The 21,985-nt window shown below is 50.5% G+C and overlaps 7 protein-coding genes across 7 annotated transcripts; 2 read left to right on the forward strand and 5 right to left on the reverse strand.

Annotated features, from left to right (window-relative positions):
- Nucleotides 1–406: 406 nt before the first annotated feature.
- VTN31DRAFT_5893 (uncharacterized protein) lies at nucleotides 407–2,544 on the forward strand (the record flags this gene model as incomplete). The annotated part of the gene is made up of 2 exons (XM_069406442.1): nucleotides 407–1,467; nucleotides 1,521–2,544. 2 exons carry the CDS (start codon nucleotides 407–409, stop codon nucleotides 2,542–2,544), a joined length of 2,085 nt encoding a protein of 694 aa, XP_069258975.1.
- Nucleotides 2,545–2,670: 126 nt separating this feature from the next.
- On the reverse strand, nucleotides 2,671–4,327 carry VTN31DRAFT_5894 (uncharacterized protein; the record flags this gene model as incomplete). Its single annotated transcript, XM_069406443.1, has 6 exons — nucleotides 2,671–2,816; nucleotides 2,890–3,564; nucleotides 3,624–3,721; nucleotides 3,806–3,981; nucleotides 4,036–4,107; nucleotides 4,166–4,327. The coding sequence occupies 6 exons, from the start codon at nucleotides 4,325–4,327 to the stop codon at nucleotides 2,671–2,673; spliced, it is 1,329 nt and encodes a 442-aa protein (XP_069258976.1).
- A 1,785-nt stretch (nucleotides 4,328–6,112) lies between these two features.
- On the reverse strand, nucleotides 6,113–7,475 carry VTN31DRAFT_5895 (uncharacterized protein; the record flags this gene model as incomplete). Its single annotated transcript, XM_069406444.1, has 2 exons — nucleotides 6,113–7,393; nucleotides 7,449–7,475. 2 exons carry the CDS (start codon nucleotides 7,473–7,475, stop codon nucleotides 6,113–6,115), a joined length of 1,308 nt encoding a protein of 435 aa, XP_069258977.1.
- A 1,020-nt stretch (nucleotides 7,476–8,495) lies between these two features.
- On the reverse strand, nucleotides 8,496–10,012 carry VTN31DRAFT_5896 (uncharacterized protein; the record flags this gene model as incomplete). The annotated part of the gene is made up of 4 exons (XM_069406445.1): nucleotides 8,496–8,820; nucleotides 8,889–9,477; nucleotides 9,543–9,637; nucleotides 9,702–10,012. The coding sequence occupies 4 exons, from the start codon at nucleotides 10,010–10,012 to the stop codon at nucleotides 8,496–8,498; spliced, it is 1,320 nt and encodes a 439-aa protein (XP_069258978.1).
- A 1,991-nt stretch (nucleotides 10,013–12,003) lies between these two features.
- VTN31DRAFT_5897 (uncharacterized protein) lies at nucleotides 12,004–12,741 on the forward strand (the record flags this gene model as incomplete). The annotated part of the gene is made up of 1 exon (XM_069406446.1): nucleotides 12,004–12,741. The coding sequence occupies one exon, from the start codon at nucleotides 12,004–12,006 to the stop codon at nucleotides 12,739–12,741; it is 738 nt and encodes a 245-aa protein (XP_069258979.1).
- A 1,315-nt stretch (nucleotides 12,742–14,056) lies between these two features.
- VTN31DRAFT_5898 (uncharacterized protein) lies at nucleotides 14,057–14,653 on the reverse strand (the record flags this gene model as incomplete). The annotated part of the gene is made up of 1 exon (XM_069406447.1): nucleotides 14,057–14,653. The coding sequence occupies one exon, from the start codon at nucleotides 14,651–14,653 to the stop codon at nucleotides 14,057–14,059; it is 597 nt and encodes a 198-aa protein (XP_069258980.1).
- Nucleotides 14,654–14,681: 28 nt separating this feature from the next.
- On the reverse strand, nucleotides 14,682–15,293 carry VTN31DRAFT_5899 (uncharacterized protein; the record flags this gene model as incomplete). The annotated part of the gene is made up of 2 exons (XM_069406448.1): nucleotides 14,682–14,692; nucleotides 14,762–15,293. The coding sequence occupies 2 exons, from the start codon at nucleotides 15,291–15,293 to the stop codon at nucleotides 14,682–14,684; spliced, it is 543 nt and encodes a 180-aa protein (XP_069258981.1).
- Between the last annotated feature and the right edge of the window lie 6,692 nt (nucleotides 15,294–21,985).

Here is a 21,985-nt window from a genome sequence, read left to right on the forward strand (position 1 = left end):
CAATAGCTAATCCAAGAACGGTTAGGAAATGGTCCAGGTCATAGGGGTCTGGCGGCGTGGAGCCGTCGAACCAAGAAGACGGAAACCTTGGCCTCGCTTTTTCCTCTTCCGGCTGTAACTTAAATTTGGCCTCCTTTACCAACTTACTACTGTACTAGGCTAAACCCAGCTAAGCTGGCTTACTGGAGCTGTACTCGAACAGTGGCGTGAGTTTACGACAAACTCATCCTGAGAATGAACTTGGTGTAGGTACTTCGCTCTCCCGTCGCCGACAAAATTCGATCTGTTCATCACAATGCAATGATATCTAGGCTGCTTAGGTACTACTTCCCGTCCGATCTTTCTGACTCAGGGCTGATCAGCTCCTCAAACGGATCGTCGCCCATTAGAATGAATGACTCCCAAAATGAGCGAGCTGTCCACGCCGATGATGTTCGCTTGCGAACGCTGTTACTCCCGAAAAACGAAGTGTGATCGTCGCTTACCGCAATGCACTTCGTGTGCCAAAAGCCGAGCTTTGTGTCAATACGCCAACAAGCGACGGGACCGCCAGTTACAGCAAGAGTACACTCGCTCGATCGAAACGCGATTACGCGAACTCGAGCGTGAAAATGAGCAGCTCCGGGCTCAGTTGTATGGACAATCCCAGAAAGCGGAACAGAATGCCAGTCCGTCATCGCGGCAGTCCACAAATGATCCCGATGATGGTCGTAAAATAGAAGTTGACAACCATAAATCGCCTGCCAAATCAGTGAATTCGTTGCCACGCAGTCCGTGTGAGGAGTCACGGTATCTTGGTTCGAGCAACGGCGTGGATTTCGTTGATGTTGTGGAACGAGTTGTCGACTCGGAACATACCGGGGGCCTGTACTGGCGGATTGTTGACAGCCGGGGCACCCGCAACAAGGTGGCTTTACCGTCCGTCCCTCAACCGCCGGCGTTGGTCGACGAGTCCACGGCCATGCCCTTGATCAAGTCATATTTTGAGCATTGGCATGTGACCTTCCCACTACTCTACAGACCAGCATTCATGCAGATGGTGCAGCGAATGTATGCCGATCCGGATGTGTATCGCCAAGAGGCTTCCTGTGCATTCGCTTTTGATATTGTCCTTGCTCTGGGATCGGTGCCATCCAACAGGGTTGAGTGGTGCTTCAGTGACGCAGAATTGCACTTTGCTCGAGCATTGACCCGTTTGCAAGAAGTTTCCACGAAACGGGATATCCGATCATTACAAGCCTTATTGCTGTACTGCAAGTATGGCATCCATGCCAGTATGCGAGACACTTCACGCGAGATGTGGGAAGTTCTGGGCAAAGCGACACAGCTCTGCATAGAATTGGGTATGCACAACAACACCGACAAAGTGCTACCCAAATGTGAGACCCATATCACCGGCACTCTTCCGGCATCGGTGCTTGTTGAAATGCAGCGACGCTGTTTTTGGTGTTATTATAACTTGGAGAGGTCAGTGCACTGTTCTAGATTGCTCCAGATGAAGGAAGGGCTGACTTTGTTAGAATCGTGAACATCTCGCTTGGACGGCCATTGGGTCTCCAGGATGATGACATCAATGTTCCATTGCCGTCAGCACACGACGATGACTCGCTCAACCAAGAGAACATACCACCTCCGGTGACATCGCCATTCTTGCAACATATTCGCCTTCGTCAGATACAGTCAAAAATCCACCGAATGATGTACACAAGTCGGTCCATCAAAGCTCTTCCACTGCGTGACCGACAGGCCATTCGACGAGAGATTTTTAACGAGCTGGAAGTTTGGAAAAAGGAATCCAGTCTTCTGCCCCTGCCGCCGGCAGATCAGGCACCAATCGTCTCCACTGTGTTTCTGCATCCAAACTGGTATCAAGCCGTGTACCATAGCGCATGTTTGATGCTCTTTCGGCCATCAAAAGCGTTCCCCGCGATGGAGGGATACGAATCGGATGGAGAAATCGACAACTGTTTGCGGATTTTGTGGAGTTCATCCCGGCAGGTGGTCGCAAATTACTTTGAGTTGTTGCGAGTTCGTCATCTGAACTACTCATGGGTATGCTTGTACTCGATCATGATGGCCGGTTTGGCCAATGTCTACAGTGTTGGATGCTGTGCGCAGAGACGTAAGCGTGGTGTGGAGGGGTTTTTGCCATCCTACTTTGACGTCCTCTCTGACGTCCGCGACTGCTCGAACATTCTTACTGCGATTTGCGAACGATGGGACGATGCGCGCGGTCCTTGTGACATCTTCAACCGGCTCAGTATGAGTGCGTTGAGGGAATTGAGCACCGTGAGCTTTCCGTCTCCTCCCAGCCACTCAGTGCCGAAGCCGGAGGAGTCGCAGTACTCGGAGACGAAAAATCAGCCACTGCATCAGAATCCGCACTTGCAAGGAGACAGGCCGCTTACTTTGGGGCTGATGGCCACGCCAGCGGGTTATGGTGAATATGCAGAAGGCTGGTTCCCGGACTATGATCCGAATGCGAACTTCCAGCAACTGTTCCAAGACATGCAAGATTCTATCAATTCGACTGGATACATGTAGATAATAATTTTGGCTGCGGGGAACAAATCTGACAAAAGGGTTCGAGAAACATCCATGTAGATAAACAGGTCTGCAGACTAATGCTGAACGGGGCCCGTAGAGATTGACCCGGGGTGTATTGCTAATCTAATAGATAATGCGATCATGCCGAAGCTGTGAAATGGTCTCTGGTGGGAAACCCAACTCCTGTAGCACCTCGTCCGTATGTTGGCCCAATGCCGGGGGCCCGCTTTTGATCGATGGCTTGGATCCACTGAACTTCACAGGCATACCTACAAATCACCGTCGTCAGCTAAGAAAGAGATCATTCCGTACTCGAGTTGACAGGAATTTGGAGGTTCGAACCTAGAACTTTGACGTCTCCCGACTTTGTCTCATCCTGTCTCACCGTGACCACCATCTTCCTAGCCAGAGCCTGGGGATGTGAGAAGACATTTTCCAGCGTATTGATGGGACCATAAGGCATCCCGCTGCCATGGAAGATCTCAAGCCATTTGTTCGTTGTCCGCATGACAAACTGATCGTTGAGAAGCGGTATCAGCGCCTTTCGATTTTGGACCCGAGCGTCATTCGTAGAGAAACGAGGATCTTGTGCCAAACGCGGATTCTCCAGTAACTGGCAGAGAGTTTGGAATTGTCTGTTGTTCACGGCGCCGACGACAAGATAGGAATCCTTGGTCTTGAATGCCTGATACGGCACTATCGTTGGATGTCCAGTGCCCCATCGCCGAGCTTCTTTGCCGAGATTAAGCCAGGACATGCCGACATTGGCCAAGATCGAAATCGTGCTTTCGAACAACGACGTATCAATTTTCTGTCCCATGCCGGTTCGTTCCCGTGCTAGCAAGGCCGAGACGATCGCGCCGTGGAGATAAAGTCCGGTACAGATGTCCATCAGCCCAACGCCGGGTTTTGTCGGAGGACCGTCCGGTTCACCTGTGATGTGAAGCAGGCCGCCCTCCGCTGCACCGACCACATCGTATCCAGCCCGTTGAGCATAAGGACCATCAGCGCCGTACCCTGGGAAAGCAGAATGTCAATCGTTCGATCGTGAAGCTGGCTGGACGGTGCAAACGAACCAGAGATACTCGCTAAGATGATAGACTCGTTGACACGCTTTAATGCATCATACTCTAGACCCATTTTATCTAGCTTTCCAGGGATGAAATTCTCAACGCTGGACTTTGCGTTAGCTGCCATCGATCAGAGCAGAAGTATGCGAAGCTTTGATGCTAAAATCCACCTCCCGCAAGCGACTTACACAACATCCGCTCTCGCTGCCAGTTTGAGAATGATATCTTTGCCTTTCTCGGTCTTCATGTCCACTGCGATCGATCGTTTGTTTCGATTGATGGAGCTGAAATACAGTGAAGTATGCTTTGCCTCGGGCTTCCACAGTACATCTTCTCCTTCCTCCCTCCATAGTCGCGTGTCGTCCTGGGATGAAGTTAATAGATACTTGGGGAGTCGGATGATCCCAAAAAGACGTACGCCCCCTTGTGGATGTTCGACTTTGATAACATTTGCTCCGTAGTCAGCCAAAATCTGAGTGCAAAATGGACCCTACAATCTCAGATCAGCAATCGCGAACCAGAATCAATCCATGCTTTTGAATCCATACGGCAAGCACGCGGGTGAGATCTAAGATTCTGACACCGTTCAGAGGGCCAGCATTGATATCTCCCGCTGCCTGCGAGTGATACCGACGTGTGCCGACGAGCAAACGAGTCCTAACAGAAGGGGAAAAGGCTGCCTGAATTAACCGCGGTGTCAAACTCTGCATGCTGGCAGCGGATTGGCATTTCCGAAACGCAAGTCAACAACTATTTATTTCTGGATCAAATAGAAATAAGACTTCAGACAGGGATAGGTTAATGATAATCAATGCAAACAAGTATTGAGCTTGCCTCGTTACTTGCAGTGGTTACTTCGGATAGTTTATGTATTCAACAATTGTTCTTCTGGACCCTTCGCCCCAACGGGCCAACTGGAACTGCTGTCCGGATGTTTTCACCCCGAAGATCTTGTCTTGTTCAGACAAAGTAGGCTTTGCTTTCCTGAGTGAGTAGTTCCTCTGTCAACGTTCCATAACGAAAGCTCTAGCTGATGCCTCAAGGATTGTAAATAGGCTGGATGTAATGAACGGAGTACTACTCCGTACTCCGTATCTAGTTCTCCCATCATTGATGGTAGTAGTTATGTGGTGCATGATTTCGGGTTCAGGTGTACGGAGTACAAAGTCTTTGCAAGAGCCAGGTGGAGCCCAGACCTCCGCACATCGTCATCCACGTGTTGGTGAGCAACGAATGGCAATGAGTTTAGTACACTGCAGAGGGCGTTTGCTACTCCAGGATATCAGATCGATACGTGCCTATCGGACTAGGGCACCGATGGACCACATTGATGCGATTGCTTGATCTTACAAGCGCGAGACTTGTTGAATTCATCCTCGTCGGAACCGGCAACCCGGAAGAATGAAGCTTGCTAGATCGAATTCTTCCATGAGGCATGAGTACGGAGTGTCCAACGCCTGACCAACCAAGAGTAACGAGATTCCGTGTCAATTTCAATGTTCAAGTGCGTCCTTCCTCGGTACTTGTCCCTCGTATAACACAGTAACTTTTACTAGCTACTTGGTTAGGTGACTCCGTAGCTTCAGAATCTTTAAACAAAATAACTGCGCTTAACATGTTCGAGCGCTGAATTGTGGAAGAATGATTGGTTGGAGTAGCGGAGTATGTGGGGAAAATCCACGTGATCATTCCGAAAGCCCTTAGTTATCTGTCGTCATGGCCGACCGAAAACGACCAGGTACATACCTGTAAGTACAGTACTTCGAAGGAAGGGTGTAATCATTGACAGCATAAGCCTGGCTTCCTGTCACACGAAAATGGCCAATCTTTGTCATATTTTCCTTCTGAAATCTCGGGCATGATTGCGTTTGTACACAACAGGTGTCGCATGTGCTATGTGGGAGCATACCCGCAGTGATTCCAGTGATCCGGATGAAAATGATCACAACGTCTGGAACTTACCTATAGTTTCGTCGAGGAGAGAGGATTGATTGACATAACTGATTGCTCAGCACCTTGGCCTCCTGGAAGCGGCGACAAATGACCTCAACCAAGCAGCAGACTGCGATAGAACATTTGACATGTGAGTCATTTACTGAGGTTGACGAAGGCATTTTGATAGGATAGTCACACCGAACTCTTCCTTGAATCAATCTCCTGGTCAAAAATGACTCGTGTATGGTGCTACCCCGTACGCAGTATATTAGATTGTGCCAGTCATTCAAGACAATTGACGGGAAAGTTCTGGGCCGCAGCTGTTTTGTGACTGCAAACTGTGTGAAGCATGTACATGTTGAGAGTCTCACCGAGAGATGGTTCTCGTACTGATTACTTCACAGTACAAGGATATCAATGCCATTCCATTGAAACAGTAGGTTGACTAGATACATATCCATTGACAGTGCCGTGCAGATGCTCATAGTTTTGTCCCGCACAGAGAATATAGATGCATTGGACATACGATTGGCAGTTTGCAGTCCGCACTCACGACTTAATCAATATGACTTGGGTAGCCCCAGCACCCTCTCAGCAATATAGTTGCAAATCATCTCACGACTCACGGGAGCAATGCGTGGAATGAACACCTCCCGTAAATACCTCTCAACGTGATATTCTTTTGCATAGCCCATTCCCCCATGCGCCATGACCGCCCGTTCACATGCCTGGAATGCGGCTTCAGCAGCAAGATATTTGGCTGTATTCGCATACTCTCCAGTTATATAGCCTCCGTCGTACATCTTAGCCGCATGATATGTCATCAAACGGGCTGCCTCAAGCTTCATCCAGCTATCGGCAAGTGGATGCTGAATGGCCTGGTTCTGCCCAATTGGACGACCAAAAACATGCCTCTCGTTGGCGTAGATTGCTGCTTTGCGCAACGCCGCATAGCCGAGTCCAAGAGCCTCCGCACCAATCAAGATCCGTTCTGCATTCATGCCATGCATGATCATCTTGAAGCCTTCATTTTCTTTTCCAACAAGGTCCCGCGCCGGAACGCGCCAGTTGTCAAAGAAAAGCGTGTTCGTATCAACAGCAGCTCGACCCATCTTGGGAATCTCGGTTATCTCCACCGCGGACGGGTCAAGATCAGTGTAGAACAAAGAAAGGCCTAGCGATGGCTTCTGCACTTGATCAAGGGGTGTAGTGCGAACAAGTATGAGGATCTTCTGGGCATGTTGCGCCGTAGAAATCCAAATCTTTTGACCGGAGAGAATGTAATAGTCCCCTTCTCTTTTCGCCGTGGATTGCAGTTTCAGAGTATCAAGCCCGGTGTTCGGCTCCGTCACCCCGAAACACGCTCTTTCTTTTCCAGCAATCAACGGCTCCAACCATCGCTTTTTCTGCTCGGCTGATGCAAACTTCACAACGGGCTCCAGTCCAAAAATGTTCATGTGCACCGAAGAGGCGGCTGTCATCCCTCCACCGGACTCAGATATTGTTTGCATCATGACGGCAGCCTCGGAAATGCCCAATTCTGACCCGCCATACTCACTTGGCATGCAAATACCCAGCCAGCCATCCTTGGCAAGAGCACGGTGAAGCTCTACAGGAAATTGTTTGTTCTCGTCGAGCTTCCTCCAGTATTCATCGGGAAATCTGCTGCAAATTTTCGCGATCGCGTCGCGAACGCTTCTCTGGGACTCAGTGAGGTCTGGATCGTGATTCTGAAGATATTCCGTTGCGCGTGCATAGGTGCGTCGAGCTCCCCTTGTGAGGCGATTGCATCCTTTAACAAGGCTATCATTCAGCGATCTGTGTTTGCGAAACAAGCTGAGCTGTGTCCATTTAGTACATGTGAGTACTCTTGATTTTGGTCTTCAAGCAACCTACCGTTATGTTGCGAGCGAGAGATCCCATCGTCGAGCTTCTTGATAGATGCCAGCATCCAACCTGTCTCTAACGCATGTAGGATTAGGTCTAGGTTATAGTATTATATAAATCCGAACGTCAATGAGAGTTAAACTTTCTGTTTACATAAACGCTATTGGCAGGTTTGCTGGTATGTACCTGTCAAAGGTAGGCTGTGGAAAGTTCGCCATTGGCATAAGTTGCTACTTACTGTACGGAGTACGGAGCACTCCGTACGGGTACTCTGTATACGGGGTACTGACTTCCATAACCGTAACCATGCAGGCAATTATTAATGAGTGTGACTGATGGCTCACTTCGCTCTTAGGCCTACGGTCCTACCTAGTCCGTAAGTCCGAAACCGATCTTGAGAATTCGGAGCCTCTGCCCGAAGGGCCAACTAACTGCCAACTGGCTTACTCCGTAACTTGTTAGTGAATGTCAACTTCGTACGAGTACTCCGTACCAGTCCCAGTATGCCATTATGGTCATTTCTCGTACAACAGGGTTGTTTTCCTTGTTCATGTGTCCCAAGAGCACGCCAGCATAAGTTCCTCTGCTTCCGAAGTACTCGTAGTTACCTGTTACCTACCCTTGTGAAAGTGGAAGCTCCGGACACTGTGGTAGTCATCCGACCTGCAAAATAGGTTCCTACCTGAGGTAGGAAGTACGAGTAACTACTCGTACAGCCTAGCACTTACTCTTCGCCAGGATGGTATTAATTCCCGGAGCGACGCCGATCACAGAAGTCTTAGAAGTCCAAGGGTCCCATCTGTTTGCAGCTGCAATAACCGCTCACCGGGTTACGAGAGCTTCTGTTGCCGAAGCTTCAAGACGACTTTGATTGTCGGCCATCCCCCGGAGACTGCTTTGCAGCCTCCGATCCAGGTCATGAATGTGCAATTGAATCGTATGTGAGCTCAAGGCTTGTGTAAGCTACTACTTCTGTGCGAAGGAATTCATTATCAACGTAAGCTTATTATCCATCAAACGACTACAGTAGTGAGTACTTAAACTCCAACTGTCGGATCACTCCTCATACTCAGAAACAACTGGTGGCACTGCAATCTTCAGACGTGCGAGATCCTTGATCGTTCGGAACATCGACTCATACGAGTCGACTGTTCCTAAGAATCCCAATCGTCGTGCCTTCCGCATACTCAGTGACAACGGCCAGCCTCCAATAACGGCAGAATCAGTGATGCCAAAGATATCGTGACGGTTCTTCTCCGAAAAGATGTCAAGTACCAACCCATGCTTCGCAGTAAGCTCACGCCATGCTTGCTCCACTTCTGGCCGACGAGACCACTCCAAGAGACTAAATGTGGAGCGAGTTACTCCAACGGGGCCGTACCTAGATGACGGAAAGAGTTAGACAAGGGTGGACATGTGTAATCGGAACAAGAACAAACAAGGCCTTACCCTCGAGGTGTCCGAACATGTCTCGACTGCGTGGCACGATATTTCGACTGGTCTTCTTCAGGCGGTGTCCATGTCGTCCCATACCAGCGGGCCAGGTACGGCCAGAGTCTGCCCCAAGTAAATGAAGTGCCGTCTTGAATGTTGAAAGCTTCATTTGCGGCTTGTTCCGTGAGAACGGCCCATTCCTCAAAATGAGCATTAAGCAGGGCTGTGCTCTGACAGTACTCACGATCCCAGGCAGCATAATCACCTGGAAAGGCAAGCGGCTGTCCCAAGTGAGCCTGCACAGCTCCGTACACAGCAAGGCCTATCATATGATTCAGGGCGCCATGCGTGACTGCACCGATGATGTACGACGGTCGAACGACGTTCCACTGGACACCAGTTTCCTTGCAGTAGTCAAAGAGCGCATCTTCTTGCGGGTAGTAGAAATTGTCTTCCAAGTCGACTCTTGGATCACTCTCGAAAGAGGGATTCGTTGCTGGACCAATGTGAAAGCCGTAATGCTTCGCTCCTGTTTGGAGGAGAAACCGCTTTGGCTTCAGATTAGCGTGACGCAGAGCGCCCAGGAAATTCTTCAGCAAGGTAGCTATTGATATCAGTCAGCAATTGGAGAATCAGAACCACGGAACTCCTGGACAAGAAGCATCGTACAGTTGATGTCGCTCAGCTCCTTGGCGTCAGCCCACATATTAAGAATTTCACCATGCTGCTGAGGCTGCATATAAGCGAAAAAGAAAACATGATCACTGGAAGATAAAGAGTCATGAATGTTAGTAGTAACGACAACAGGCAGACCTTGATTGCACGTACACAGATTTGACCTTTTCTTTCAATTGATTCCCGATTTCGGCTGGTTCTGAGAGGAAATCAACTGAGACATGCTCAACTCGAGATGCGCCTTCTCCCAAGTCCTCAAAGAAGTGAGGTGGTGGTGGTCGACGCGAGAGACAATAAATCTTCTTCCACCGCTCTGGCGCTGCAGAGAGAACTCGCACCATATGATATCCAGATAAACCATTTGCGCCAGTGACCAGGGCCGTCAAGTTCGTGAACGGCTCCTCTTTGGGATAAACGGGGAGACCGCGAAGATGATCTTTAGCCTGGACAGTGGTGATGCTCATTGTGAATTGCGGAGCTCAGCAGTACTACAGTACTATTGACGACGAGTTTTTCTCTGCACCAGTTCCAAAAGTACTATGTATGAATTGTCTCCAACAAAAACAGTGCCTGGAGTGATAGGAACAAAATGCAATCTGCAGCAAGCAGAATCTCTTGGATGATATTTAAGATTGACGAACAGCAACCCCTCCTCAAAAGCTTATGTCGATGGGGTAGCGTACTTCAGACCGCTGAGGACAATAGCATTTGAACGTTGAGCAGAAGTGTATGTAGGTAGAGTGAAGATACTGTGGGTCAACTCCGGAGAGTACCTATGGATGGATCCGCAAGCCCCAAGCCCCTCCCCGCGGGCCCCCGCCCCGCATGGCCACGGGCCGAAGAGGCCCGTGCTCTTTGAGTTCTATAGGCATGTCGCTATTCGTTACCTATCTAGGTAAGGTAGGTAAGGTAGGTATGCCTTCTTTGCATTGGTGATCGACCCAGACCGTGAGCTAATGTATGTCCTGGCGGGGAAGAAGGGAAAGCCTAGAGCTGTCTTTGGTACCCAATGTCGGGTCTTTTTGCAGAGGACTTGGGACAAGCACTTGTTGTCCCAACAAGGGTTATCCGATGTCCCGAAATACTCTGTACACATCAACAAAGCTCGCAGTACTGATGGATTGAGGGACCTCTGTACTTCCGTAAAGAGTACTGTACGAGTGCATTCCTTGTAAAAGGTAAGTACTACCGACGTTGAGTACGTGAGTCATTTGAACTTGTGCTTTGGGTGTCAGGTTAGCTACTTGTCTATAACCTAATTGCGTGTTTCCTGCAGCGTGATATCCTTGGCTGGATATCCCTCCGCAGCAACGCCCTGAGTGATGATGTGTCAATTGGACAATAGTTCCATGCATTTGACAGCAGTGCAGGTGAACTATACTAAAGTTATCATCTCTCTAGCATTCCGTCATACTCAGTTTGTCCATTTTGTCATTGAATCACAGTGTGAAATTAGTGATCATGTACCTACGGAGTACGGAGTATCGAGCATTCAATAGTACTGTTGAATCCTGAGTCACGACGACGAGCCACAAAACACTGCAATGACAGACCGAGGGGCACTACTTAGAAGTAGAGAACCCTGCCGACTATCTACTCGTATGTTCAGTATGTGCATACTTTTATGAGCAACTCACACCAGATGAAAAGAAATGAATAACAGCGGGGGAGTGAGCTGATCTCCCCCAGCTCTGCCCAACACTAAGTGTTAATGACCAAAATTTCGAAAAGGTTCCAATCGTATGATCCTTAACGTGCTTAAACGATCCAGGAAAGCAATAATGAAGTAAGTTATGAGTTGTTCTCACGAAAAACAGTGGGAGAGTCTTCCGTAATTCTTCGAACTCTCCGAAGCACTCAGAGCGAGTACGGAGTACGGAGCGGTTTGTCCTGTTCGCACTTTCTTGCAGGCAGCCTTTCACAGGCCAAATGGATCGACTCCTTTTGTACATTTAGAGCTCTAATAAACTTGGAACCTACAAATGTGGGTTTAAAGTCCACAGCAGAGCAACTGGGAATGCAAGCACAGGGCCTGAGCTGAGGCACTGCAAGCACAACGAAAAGGGAAAATTTGCTATTCGTAGAAGAATTCATTCATCTACGGCACCAGATCAAATAATATTCACATCTGCAATGACCGAAGCTGGTTCACATTCTTCGAGCCCATTGATGATGACTCCGTTTCCGCGTTCACCGGAGAAACCACAATCTACTCCGTACCCCAGTAGCAAGAGCCAAGATTCGACGAAGGCCAATGGCCATAATGGACGCAAGAGGACGTCAACAATTCATGAAGTCCTTTACTTCCCGCACTTTCACACCAGTGTTTTTTCCTGCCATCGTAGCGAAATCATCTGGTATTTGGTTTGACGACCGTGAAGAATGCCTCATGAGGGAAGAAGGTAGGTATCCCACTAGGTAAGGTAGTTACTGGTACCTGGAGCGCCGTCATGGGATGCTGGTCCTCGAATATCACCCGGTTCAACAACACACCTCTACGCCACGTATCCTCAGACGCATCTTACACCAATGGCCACCAACTGCGTTCCCGGTCAGGCACACCTTTCCACTGGCTCATCCCATCGCCCACAACCAGAGAGAGGCGATCGACCACCTTCCCTCCGCTGCTGACGGCGTAAAACTCGCCCCGGGTGGTCCAACAGTTGAGGATTGCAAGACCTGCAATTTCAATAAAGCCGACCAACAGATCTCGCGAGTTCCCACGCCCAGAGGCACACTTCTTTTTGAGCGGATGCACTTCGATATCACGGAGTTCACCACTGCACCTGACAGCAGCCGATATTTTTTCAACAGCACGTGTGACAACACTCACTTCGTGATTTTCCAAAATCCTCCCGACGAAGACCACCAGCAGGTCCGCGCTACTGGAAATCATGAATACAATCCGTGTCACATAAGGGGTGGAGATTGGCACTATGCACAGCAACAACGATTATACGCCCCTGCAAGAGCTGTTCAAACACTCAAGGCCGAGGGCCACGGCATTGAGGACCGCACCAGAGACACTGGCGCGGAACGGAGTTGCCGAACACACCAGCGCCATTGTCACCGACCGCATGCGCGCCCTCGCCAGTGCACTCTCCTGGAACCTCTGGCCCTTCTTCCACAATCACGCGTTCTATCTCGTGAACAGAACCCCGACAAGAGCCTTGGACTGGAAGACATCCTTTAAGGTTCTCAACGAACGGCTCTCGCGACCACGGACGAAACATTACCCTTTTTGCAATCGGTCCGTCCGCGTACACCCGCATTCCAGACCTTCCACGGCGCGGCAATCTCGATCCACGGGCGGAGAAGAAATACACCATCGGTTACGACGCCCACAACATTTTTGTCCTGTGGCAATCAACAAAGGACCACAAGGACAAGATCACGAGGCATCGTGACGTCTAGTTCGATGAATCTCAGCGATTCGCTAGGGAACGCCCTTGGACAGACAACCTTGTCCGCGCGTACGAACTCCCGTTACAATGACTACTCTGACGAGTCAGTCGACGAGGCTGAGGAAATTCCTCCCGCCTCAAGACAGCCGATTTGCTTCGCACCGCCAACATACCACCCGCCAGGCCCACAACCGTGTTGCTCGTCCCGCCGCTCAAAAATGGACTCCGGTCTGTATGCATCAACAGGTGTTGAACTCTGGACTTGACATAACGCCGGACTGCGCGGAGGTGGAGCTCGGAGCTGGAATCCTGCCCGGAAACCAGTTCAGCAAGCGGAAAGCCGTGATTCTCGTCGAATCAACATTGGGTCGGATGCGGCTGATCTGATGATTATGGCGATCTGCTGGAGGAAGCACCCGTGGTCACTGAGACCACTGCTGCGAACGACAATAACGGTGTTTCTTCGGGCCTGTTCGAGAACGGTAGAGAACACTTTCCCCGGAATTATTGACCCGGCTCTTCTCTCTGGGACGACCCGAGCGCGTTGATAGCATTTCGGATGGTTTTGATGCGAAGTAGCCGCGGTTAAACTTCATTGGCATACAGGAGATGATGGAAACTCGCAACCGACGAAACATTAACACAGCAATGTAGTGGAAATTGAGATAATTTAGGCCACGTTGCTGAACTGTTCTGAGTTCTTCTCTGTCGAGGGCGAATAGACCCAACTATTGGTGATGCACTGCCTCGGAACACTTCCTGAAGGCAGCAAGTTGGTGCATATCAGACTCGTTTGGGTAATCGAGGTCGGGTCTTGGGGCTAGATGCATGCTGCTTAACGGGGCCAGTGACGGCACCTGTAGAAAACAGGTAGATATACCTCGAGAGCTAGGTGGGCAGAATGAGTCCGCTGGCGCATGTCAGTGAATCAAATTGAACATTATTAGAGTAATATTGATCCAGTTAATGATTCGTACTGTGAACAGGCATCAGAGGAAATTAGGAAACAACTATGAGGTGATGTACAAGACAAGCGAGTGATCATGCTGACAAAATGGCCTAGTACCTCAGTGCCCGTAGTCCTTGCCGTCGATCTGACTCCTCTCAGCTAGCGTCTACAGTATGATGGGTAACTTCAATCGTCGTCTCCTGGTATACCTTGCCCATCTGCGCCAATTCGACGTCTCCCTGGACGATGTTCTCTGTTGAGCCTTGGCCGTCACTGTATTCCTCGCGGCCCCTTGTGCTACTACGAAATGGGTTCATGCGGCGGGGTTCGCGATGTGATGCCGCAGTGATGGTGGCCATATGTCCCGAGAGATAGTCATCCTGCCGGTAGCTGCGATCACGATTACTACGTTCCATATCGTGGAAGAGGTTTCGTCTCGTTAACGTGTAGAGGAGGACGTCAACCCAGCCGGAGCTAGTCATCATGGCACCACTGATACAGAAATAGGTTAAGCTCGGCGTGTTTCCTTTTGCCGAGGCCATTCGACCGGCTGCCAGTGGCAGAGACAGCACCACGTAGGCCAATGGGTAAATCATCATGGAGCTGACTACTCGCCGTAGGCGTCGCAGTCCCTCCAGATGATGACTTCCCAACACAGTCGAGGAAGCAATGCGGTATCGAAGGTAGAAAAACATGATGGTATAGAGGACTAGGGTACCGAATTCGGCAAGAAAGATCCAGACGTAGTGCATGAAGAGGCGGTCAAGTTCGAATTTCTCGTCAATCCAGCACTAACTACTCGTCAGCTTTCATAGCTATTGAGGGTGACATGTAGTGAAAGAAGAAACTAGGGTACTAACCCAAGCACCAGCGGGTACAAAAAGATGACTTCCATGTCTTGTAAACGGAACGATGAGAAGTATAATCAGAAACACCCACACCGCAACTATAGCCACCACAAACCATTTGTGAGGCAGTTTTTTTGCCGGTTATGACCAGCGCGAACGTATGAATAGCAATCGCCAAGATAAACAGACCGCTGGCAGGGTCACCAATATGGAGTGACATTCCTTGCAAATGACATGCCACGGTGTGGGCTCTGATTTCGTCTTTCACCGCCCAATAAGCGCAAACCAGAAAACCAATCGATTGCACAATATCCGCCAGAAGAAGGTTGTTGAAGATGAGAATAATGTACTGGCTCTGGCCCAGATACTGCTTCTGGTATACTTGCCAGAAGAGGAGCCGATATGTCAGATAGCAAATGAGAGAGAAGGTCGCTAGGGTCGAGATAGCTGCCAGTACGGAGACACCGATCTGGCCATTCCGAAGGTCTGTGGACAATGGCTTCACGAGTAAGCTTTTATGATCATGAACTCCATGGCCGTCCATTCGAGGCAAAACTGAGCGGACAGAATACTCGGTGGTTGAGGGATGCATGATCCTGGCCATAACCATCGTTCACCGATCAGCATTGGCGCTTCAGCAAAGCCTTTGCAAACTAATCCAGCGCAATTGAGTTTTTTCCTTGAAATGTTGAGAGAGGGGGCTCATGCTTTGATGCGCACAGCCTTGGTATATCAAGTACTAGGTACTCCGTATTCAGTTGAGGTCGACTTTGGCTTGTCCCATTGCAGGCATCCCCAGCAACTTTGGTTTTACTGGGCCATACGGGTGCCGAAAGCAATGCTTATCTACTATCGGTCTGCTTGCAATCCATGAGGATTGTGCGATCCATGCTGTGATGAAGAAGTCGCCAGGTACGGGGTAGGAACGGGGATACCTGAACCATCTTGCAAGGGGCAGAAAGATTAATTTGCGCTTAGGCTAGCCGTTGCGCTCCGTGCCTAGACGACTGGGGTCATACTGTCATGAACTGGAGTTGACTCGAACATCAGTGGACGACATCAATTACCTAGTATTGTATATATATGACCACTTGAGAAAGGCTGACTCTCATTCGCTGTCATTGGTCGTCCGTGCGAAATCGAGTTTTCGGCAACGAGACCCATCAATGAACCCTACACATTGGTTCTTCAAGGGTTGATGTGTCTGGAACTTGGACAAACCAATCATCAACCCCGGCTTGCCCCGGCTGAACCCCCGGCAACGTGGATTTTGAGTCTGGATGCAGGGGTGTGAGGCTGGAACGAAAACCACGACTATGTACTGACAATTTTCTAACCCGATCAATGACGAACCGTCAACTCCTTTGGCCCACGAAAATTCCCCTTCAGAAGCGCCTCACGGGTTACAAGTGATATTTGCCATATTCCCGACTTCATAGTGCAGATTCTGACACAACTTGACAAGTTAGCAGTTGTCAGTGCATGCGAGTGTCCGGGGCGCTTTCACTTACCACATCATCAAAACTGGGATTGGACTTTGGAGGAATCGGAACCGAAGGACAGTACTCGTACTTTATCTGATGCCAGTTAGAAGCAATCCCGGAGCTGGACTCCGTAGGGGGCTCCGACACAGTGTAGCAGTATTGCCGAATAGTAAGTAAGATTACTCCGAACCCGTACAGTACCTACTTGCAGGCTAGTTCCCGATAACGTTAGCTTCGAGTCGAAAGGCCTGCCGAGCGTTCCCAGCATGGCCGCATGGGACACCGGGCACATGCTAGGATACTGAATTAGTGTGCCCCAACCCATCACGTTCCTCCACAAAATACTCCGTATCTGACGTACATATACGGACTACGGAGTTTATCACTCCCTAGCGAGATACCCTACTATATTGAGAGACACCATGGCATTCGTTTGGACTAATGTAGTGAGATACTTACCCCTGAACTATTCCCGCTACCTAATAGAGAGCTCTGAAGTCGCAAATAAAAAAGTACCTAGGTTATTAATAAATGAACGGATGGAGAAAGGTCAAGTACATACGCTGTACGAGGAGAGATGAAGTGTAGGTTCCTTGCTTGCCGCTGAAAGAAGTTGAAAGACCTTCACAGGTTTAGGCAATCCGTATCCCATCGAAGCAAACAGACTGCGCCAGGCTAGAACCCGTCCACACATTTCAGAGTCCGAATACCCAAGGTTCATAGAGTCAATCCCCGTTATATTTCTCCTCATTATCACGATCCGGTAAGCGTTATCGCGATACTCACGGGCCACGGATCCTCCCCCATACAGATTCTCAGCTTAAACTACCGATAACTATATACGAGTACTCGTAGTAGTTATTCGATATCGCTATGCTTGAAGTTCCAGATAGTAATAGTCATCCAAAATAAAACGAAAATTCTGGATCTATCTACTCCGTAAAGTGGAATAGTCTTCATCTAGAATCAGGATGGAACTAGGCTAGAACTAGGGGTGTCAAATTGAAATTTCATGAAATTTCCGAAATGTCCGTGCAACAAGATTTTCTTGCAGGAGTTTTCCTGATCACGTGGTCGCACTTTTCCTAATAGGGCTACAGGTATCACTGGTCGGCTGTCGGCGCCTGAAACGAACCGACCTTGCCGTTTCGGGCAAAGATTAGTAGGAGGTACATAGTCATCATATCGGACAGAACTGGGCTTATCCTGGACCGAGAGAGAACCAAACACAAGACCTTGCTAGCTAGAACTCTGCTCTCCGACTCTATGGGCAATCGGAGCTCTATATACACATGATGCCAAGCCAGAGGAAAAACCTACACAAATGAGTAGCGTCCTAAAGAGGACGGTACAAGCGAGCTGAAGAGTGCTGAAAACACATGAACCATGGAAAAGAAGCGGCTAAAAGCCTAAACGGCCTGAAAGACGGAAAAGACGGCACAAGAGAAGACATAAAGGCCTAAAAGACACTGAGCTGAACACAAGGAGAAAAAAACAAAGGAGCAAGAAAGGAGAAGACAGGAAGCAGGTCAACGTGCGTGTAACGATACACGTATCGTACACATACTGGACCATACCCTCTGACACTAGTAGACAGCTTTTGCGCTGGCCCGAATGCGAGGACATACGCGCGTTCAACACAGTATATACAGTATCTATGCAGTGTCCAGTACCTATCTACCTAATCTATTTATCATACGCACAGTATCTATATTATATATGTATATACAGTGTTTCTCTGTATAGTAGCTCTGCTCGTACATGATATGCATGTGCATGTCACATTCACACCCCGAATGACGGTCCCGTGTTTGGCCTCGGCGTGGTTCATTAGCATCATTTTGCAAGTGAAATCTTCGTCGCATAAGGAACACCGCACTTTTCCCCCCCCAGTGGCATCGGAGATGACAGGTCTTCAGATGCCTCGTCAGTGAACCTGGCGAGGAATAAGTATAGACCCGTTGGTAGACCGATTTTCCTTCATCTCCGAGGCATAAAAAACAAACTCTCGGGCGTTCCTTTCTCGATTTGACGAAAACCTTCGCCTTGGCCTCGCGGAGGAGCCTTTCTTCTTCCTCCTCCTTCTCACGCTGTCCGGCGCCATGCTGTCGTCTCTGCGCCGGACGTGGAACGGCCCCCTCCACGACGCCGCAATACGCATTAACGGCATTGATGGCGGCGATGCGGCGGCAGAGGTCCAATTCAAGGGTGTCCCCGGGCGGTTGCAACACCGCCTCAACCAGCGCGAGATGCTGGTGGCTCATGACCGGCGAGTCCGGCAGCGCCCCCATCACCTCGTCCGCAGGAATATTCCCGCAGAGCTGGCGCTCGAGATCTCGGACCGGCTGCTCGCGCTGGTACTTTTCGCGTTTCCTGCGCAGCAACCGGTAGGCGGCCCGCTGCCTGTTATTCCGATACTCGCGCCGGGCCTGCTCGTATTCCTGTTGAGCGCGCTGATATTGGTCCGGTGGTGCCTTTCGGAGACGATCCCTCTCCTTGCATAAGTCATCCTTCCGCCGCTTCAACCGATGCAGCGTCGGCTCCCTGTCCAGGGCCTTCAAATCCTCGTCAGTCAGCCTACGTGGCCGCCGGGGATCCGTGGTCCTCCTCATGGAGCACGCCAAGCGAATCACCTCCGGCTCCTGGGGCTGACGCCGCATGACGAGGCCTGGGTCATAGCTTAAGCCGACGCTGTAATGCCACCGAAAAACCCCCATGCCGTTATGCCCCAATGTCAGTTGCTGCAGCACGTCGGAGACGTCGGCTGATCAACAGGGCATTTCGGTCAGCGGAAGAAGAAACTTCAGCGAAGGAAATCGGGGAAAATGCTTACGGCTATCATTTAACGCTTTCGCAGCCGCATACCGAAAAGTGTATGGCGTCACGGGTTTAGAGAAACCCGCGATTTCGCCCACGCGCTTCATAATATACCGGGCGGCGTGGCCGGAGAGAGCATTCGAACTGTCGAGACGGATGCCGTCTGCCTCCTTGACAAGTGTGCAAAATACAAAGTTATCCTGAATCTCATCCCGGAGATCCAGCGGCTGTTCCCTGAGCCCTTTGGGCACCTGCAGCCCGTACAGCTTCTCCGGCCCATCCAGACCAACGGCCTTGAAAGCTTTTATATGGAACAGCATGCCCAAAAAGAATATGTGGGGGCTGATAACCAGGGTCTGGTCAAATTGGATCTCCGGGATTGCAAACTCATTACTGTACCAGAAAATAATCAGCCTCTCCCTTCATCACCAACAAACCAAAAGGAAAATGGGAAAAACGAAACATACATCGGCTTGGGGCCGCGGAACCGCTTGGTATTCACCAAACGGAGCCGAATTATTAAGCGTGGCCGCGAATCGCTCGCAGAGACCTGAAGCAGGCTGAGCGAGATATCACGGTACCTCAACTGCAGCAAGGCTCCAGGACGGCTGCCGGTGATAGCGAGCAGGTGGCAGAATAGCAGCGCCTGGACTCGCGACCAACCGTAATGAAACTTCACTTCCGTCGTGCTGAGGAACACCCTCGCATATTCTAGAAAATCTTCAATGTACATGACCGCCTTTGGTCGGCCATGCCATGCGAGGTTCTTCTCCTGAGCGACTTCGGCAACCACCTGCCATCGATTTGTCAGTTTGTCCCTCTCAAGCTCGTCACGACACCAAAGTGAGACCGCAGAGCCGGAGCTCCTTACTGTATTCAGCGCGTCCATCATGCCCCTCCCCAGGCCACGACCGACCTCCCTCCTCAGCAACATTGACCAATATCGGATTGTCACTTCGAGGGTCGATTTGTGTTTGACCCTCCTGTGGTTCGACTGTCGGTCACACAGCCAGGTCAGGAAGCCTCTCATAACTGTCAACAGCCGGTCCGCCTGCTCAGACTCCGATAGGTGACGCAGCAACTCCGTTGGGTTCCACCCATTCGCCTTACTGAACCTGTTGGAATCAAGAACATGAGACCGTGCTCACTTCAGAGGCAGGGTGACGCTGGATTTTCCTGCTCCGTACCGGTCCCAATCTTCCTTGGCCTTGTTAAGCAGTTCCTGGGTCCGTGCTGCATACAGGACTCCCGGCGTTCCATTGTTAGGGCGCTCTTCCGCTTGTGCCAGGTAGAAGGCCGGGGAGCGTCCCTCCTCTTCATCGGATGAGAGGAGGGAATCCTCGTCGGACGTTTCTCCATAAGGATCGTCCCGACATTCGTCCCTGGCACATATGCCTGCTGTGACAGACTCCGGAAGAGACATTGTTATTGATAGAGGATTTGGGTGCGAGAGCAGGGCGAAACAGAGAACAATGACCACAAGGATGTCCTCTGGCCTCCTCCTTCCCTTACAAGAAAACAACTCAGATAAGAGGAGGTATGGCCAACGCTGGAGATATGGAAAGGTGCAAAAGGTTGTAACAGCGTTCGATGTCTGGGAGCTTTATATTTCGAAACCATGAGTTTGTAGCCAGGTACTGTGCCACATCAGCATCAACACGACTCGTACATGATGATTGCTGAGGCATCCACCACGCGCCGTTGCAATGTTCTACCCCTGCTCGGTGGCACGCAAGTACGATGCAGTGTCAAGAAGGAGCAAGAGTTGGGGGGCCCTCGCCGCGGTCTCCAGACTCGCATGAAGAGAAAAAAAGGTATAATCAATCGGACTGGTGGAGAGAGGCCTGAATTCCCATAGGCTGTGAAGTGGAGGGGTTGCCGATGAGGCGCGCTTTAGAACGCGACATGCTGGCGACGCACGCAGGAACGGACTCGTTTCAGCGACGAGGCCCCCGTTGGGATGTCGCGCAGACAGCATACCGGCAGAGCCCAAAGGTGCGTGGCAAAAAGGAAGGATGGCCGTGGCGGAAAGCCCGGTTAGCGCGATGCCAAAAACGGCGTCGAATGATGCCGTTTCTGACAACCTGCTAACCGGCACACAGACTTATGTTGTATACTAGGTACACTGCAGCATAGCGTGGCTCTTCTGGCAGGACTGGATGCTCCTTGAGAACAGGATGGAATCAGCGAGCAAGCTGCATAACTAAAATCCCTTGCTAGACCACCTCGTGCGCACGGGCGTGGGAACACGATTTCGGAGTCAGAGCCCCAGGAGAAACTGCACAGTCGCCCAAGGCCAAGGCAATTTGTCCAACGCAAAAGGTCGCCGCAACAAGGCGGATGGACATGGTGCTGCCAACTCGCCAAGCAAATAAAGGCTGCTTCGGAGTCTTGGGTCAAGTTGTAGGTACTGTAGATACTACGGGTACGGTAACAAAAACACGTCATGACCGCAACGACCGTGACAGTAACATATCTTATTAATAGGGCCACCGGGAGCGGGGCCAACCACAGTGGTCCGCGGGTGTCAGGCCCGGCTAGTGGAGTCCGGTATTTACCGTATGGGGCCGGGTCTCCCTTACAGCAGGTATCGCCCGTTACGCTTCGTCCGCTTTGTTTCACTCGTTTCTCCCCTCTCCCCGGCGTTATTGTCCGCCATTCTCGTCCATTGACGGGCCTTCATTCTACCTGACGACCCCATTCAGAAGCCTGTGCTCTCCTTGTCTGGTGGTGAATGCCTGCTGCTCTTCCATTGTGGCTGTCCGACCCATGGAGCAGCCCTCCGTCATTCGCCTCCACAGCTGAATCACCACCAGCTTTCCCTCCTGCTTCCCTCGTCTCGGTCCGGTGTCGATAACCTCCTCTACAACTCCTCCGTCCAAAACGCCGGTGCTCATATCGTCAGCAGGTCGTGTTTTCCGGGGGTTCGTGGAGT

This window comes from Thermomyces dupontii, assembly GCF_041956625.1.
Source record: "Thermomyces dupontii strain NRRL 2155 unplaced genomic scaffold VTN31scaffold_6, whole genome shotgun sequence".
In the NCBI taxonomy this organism is placed as follows: domain Eukaryota; kingdom Fungi; phylum Ascomycota; class Eurotiomycetes; order Eurotiales; family Trichocomaceae; genus Thermomyces; species Thermomyces dupontii.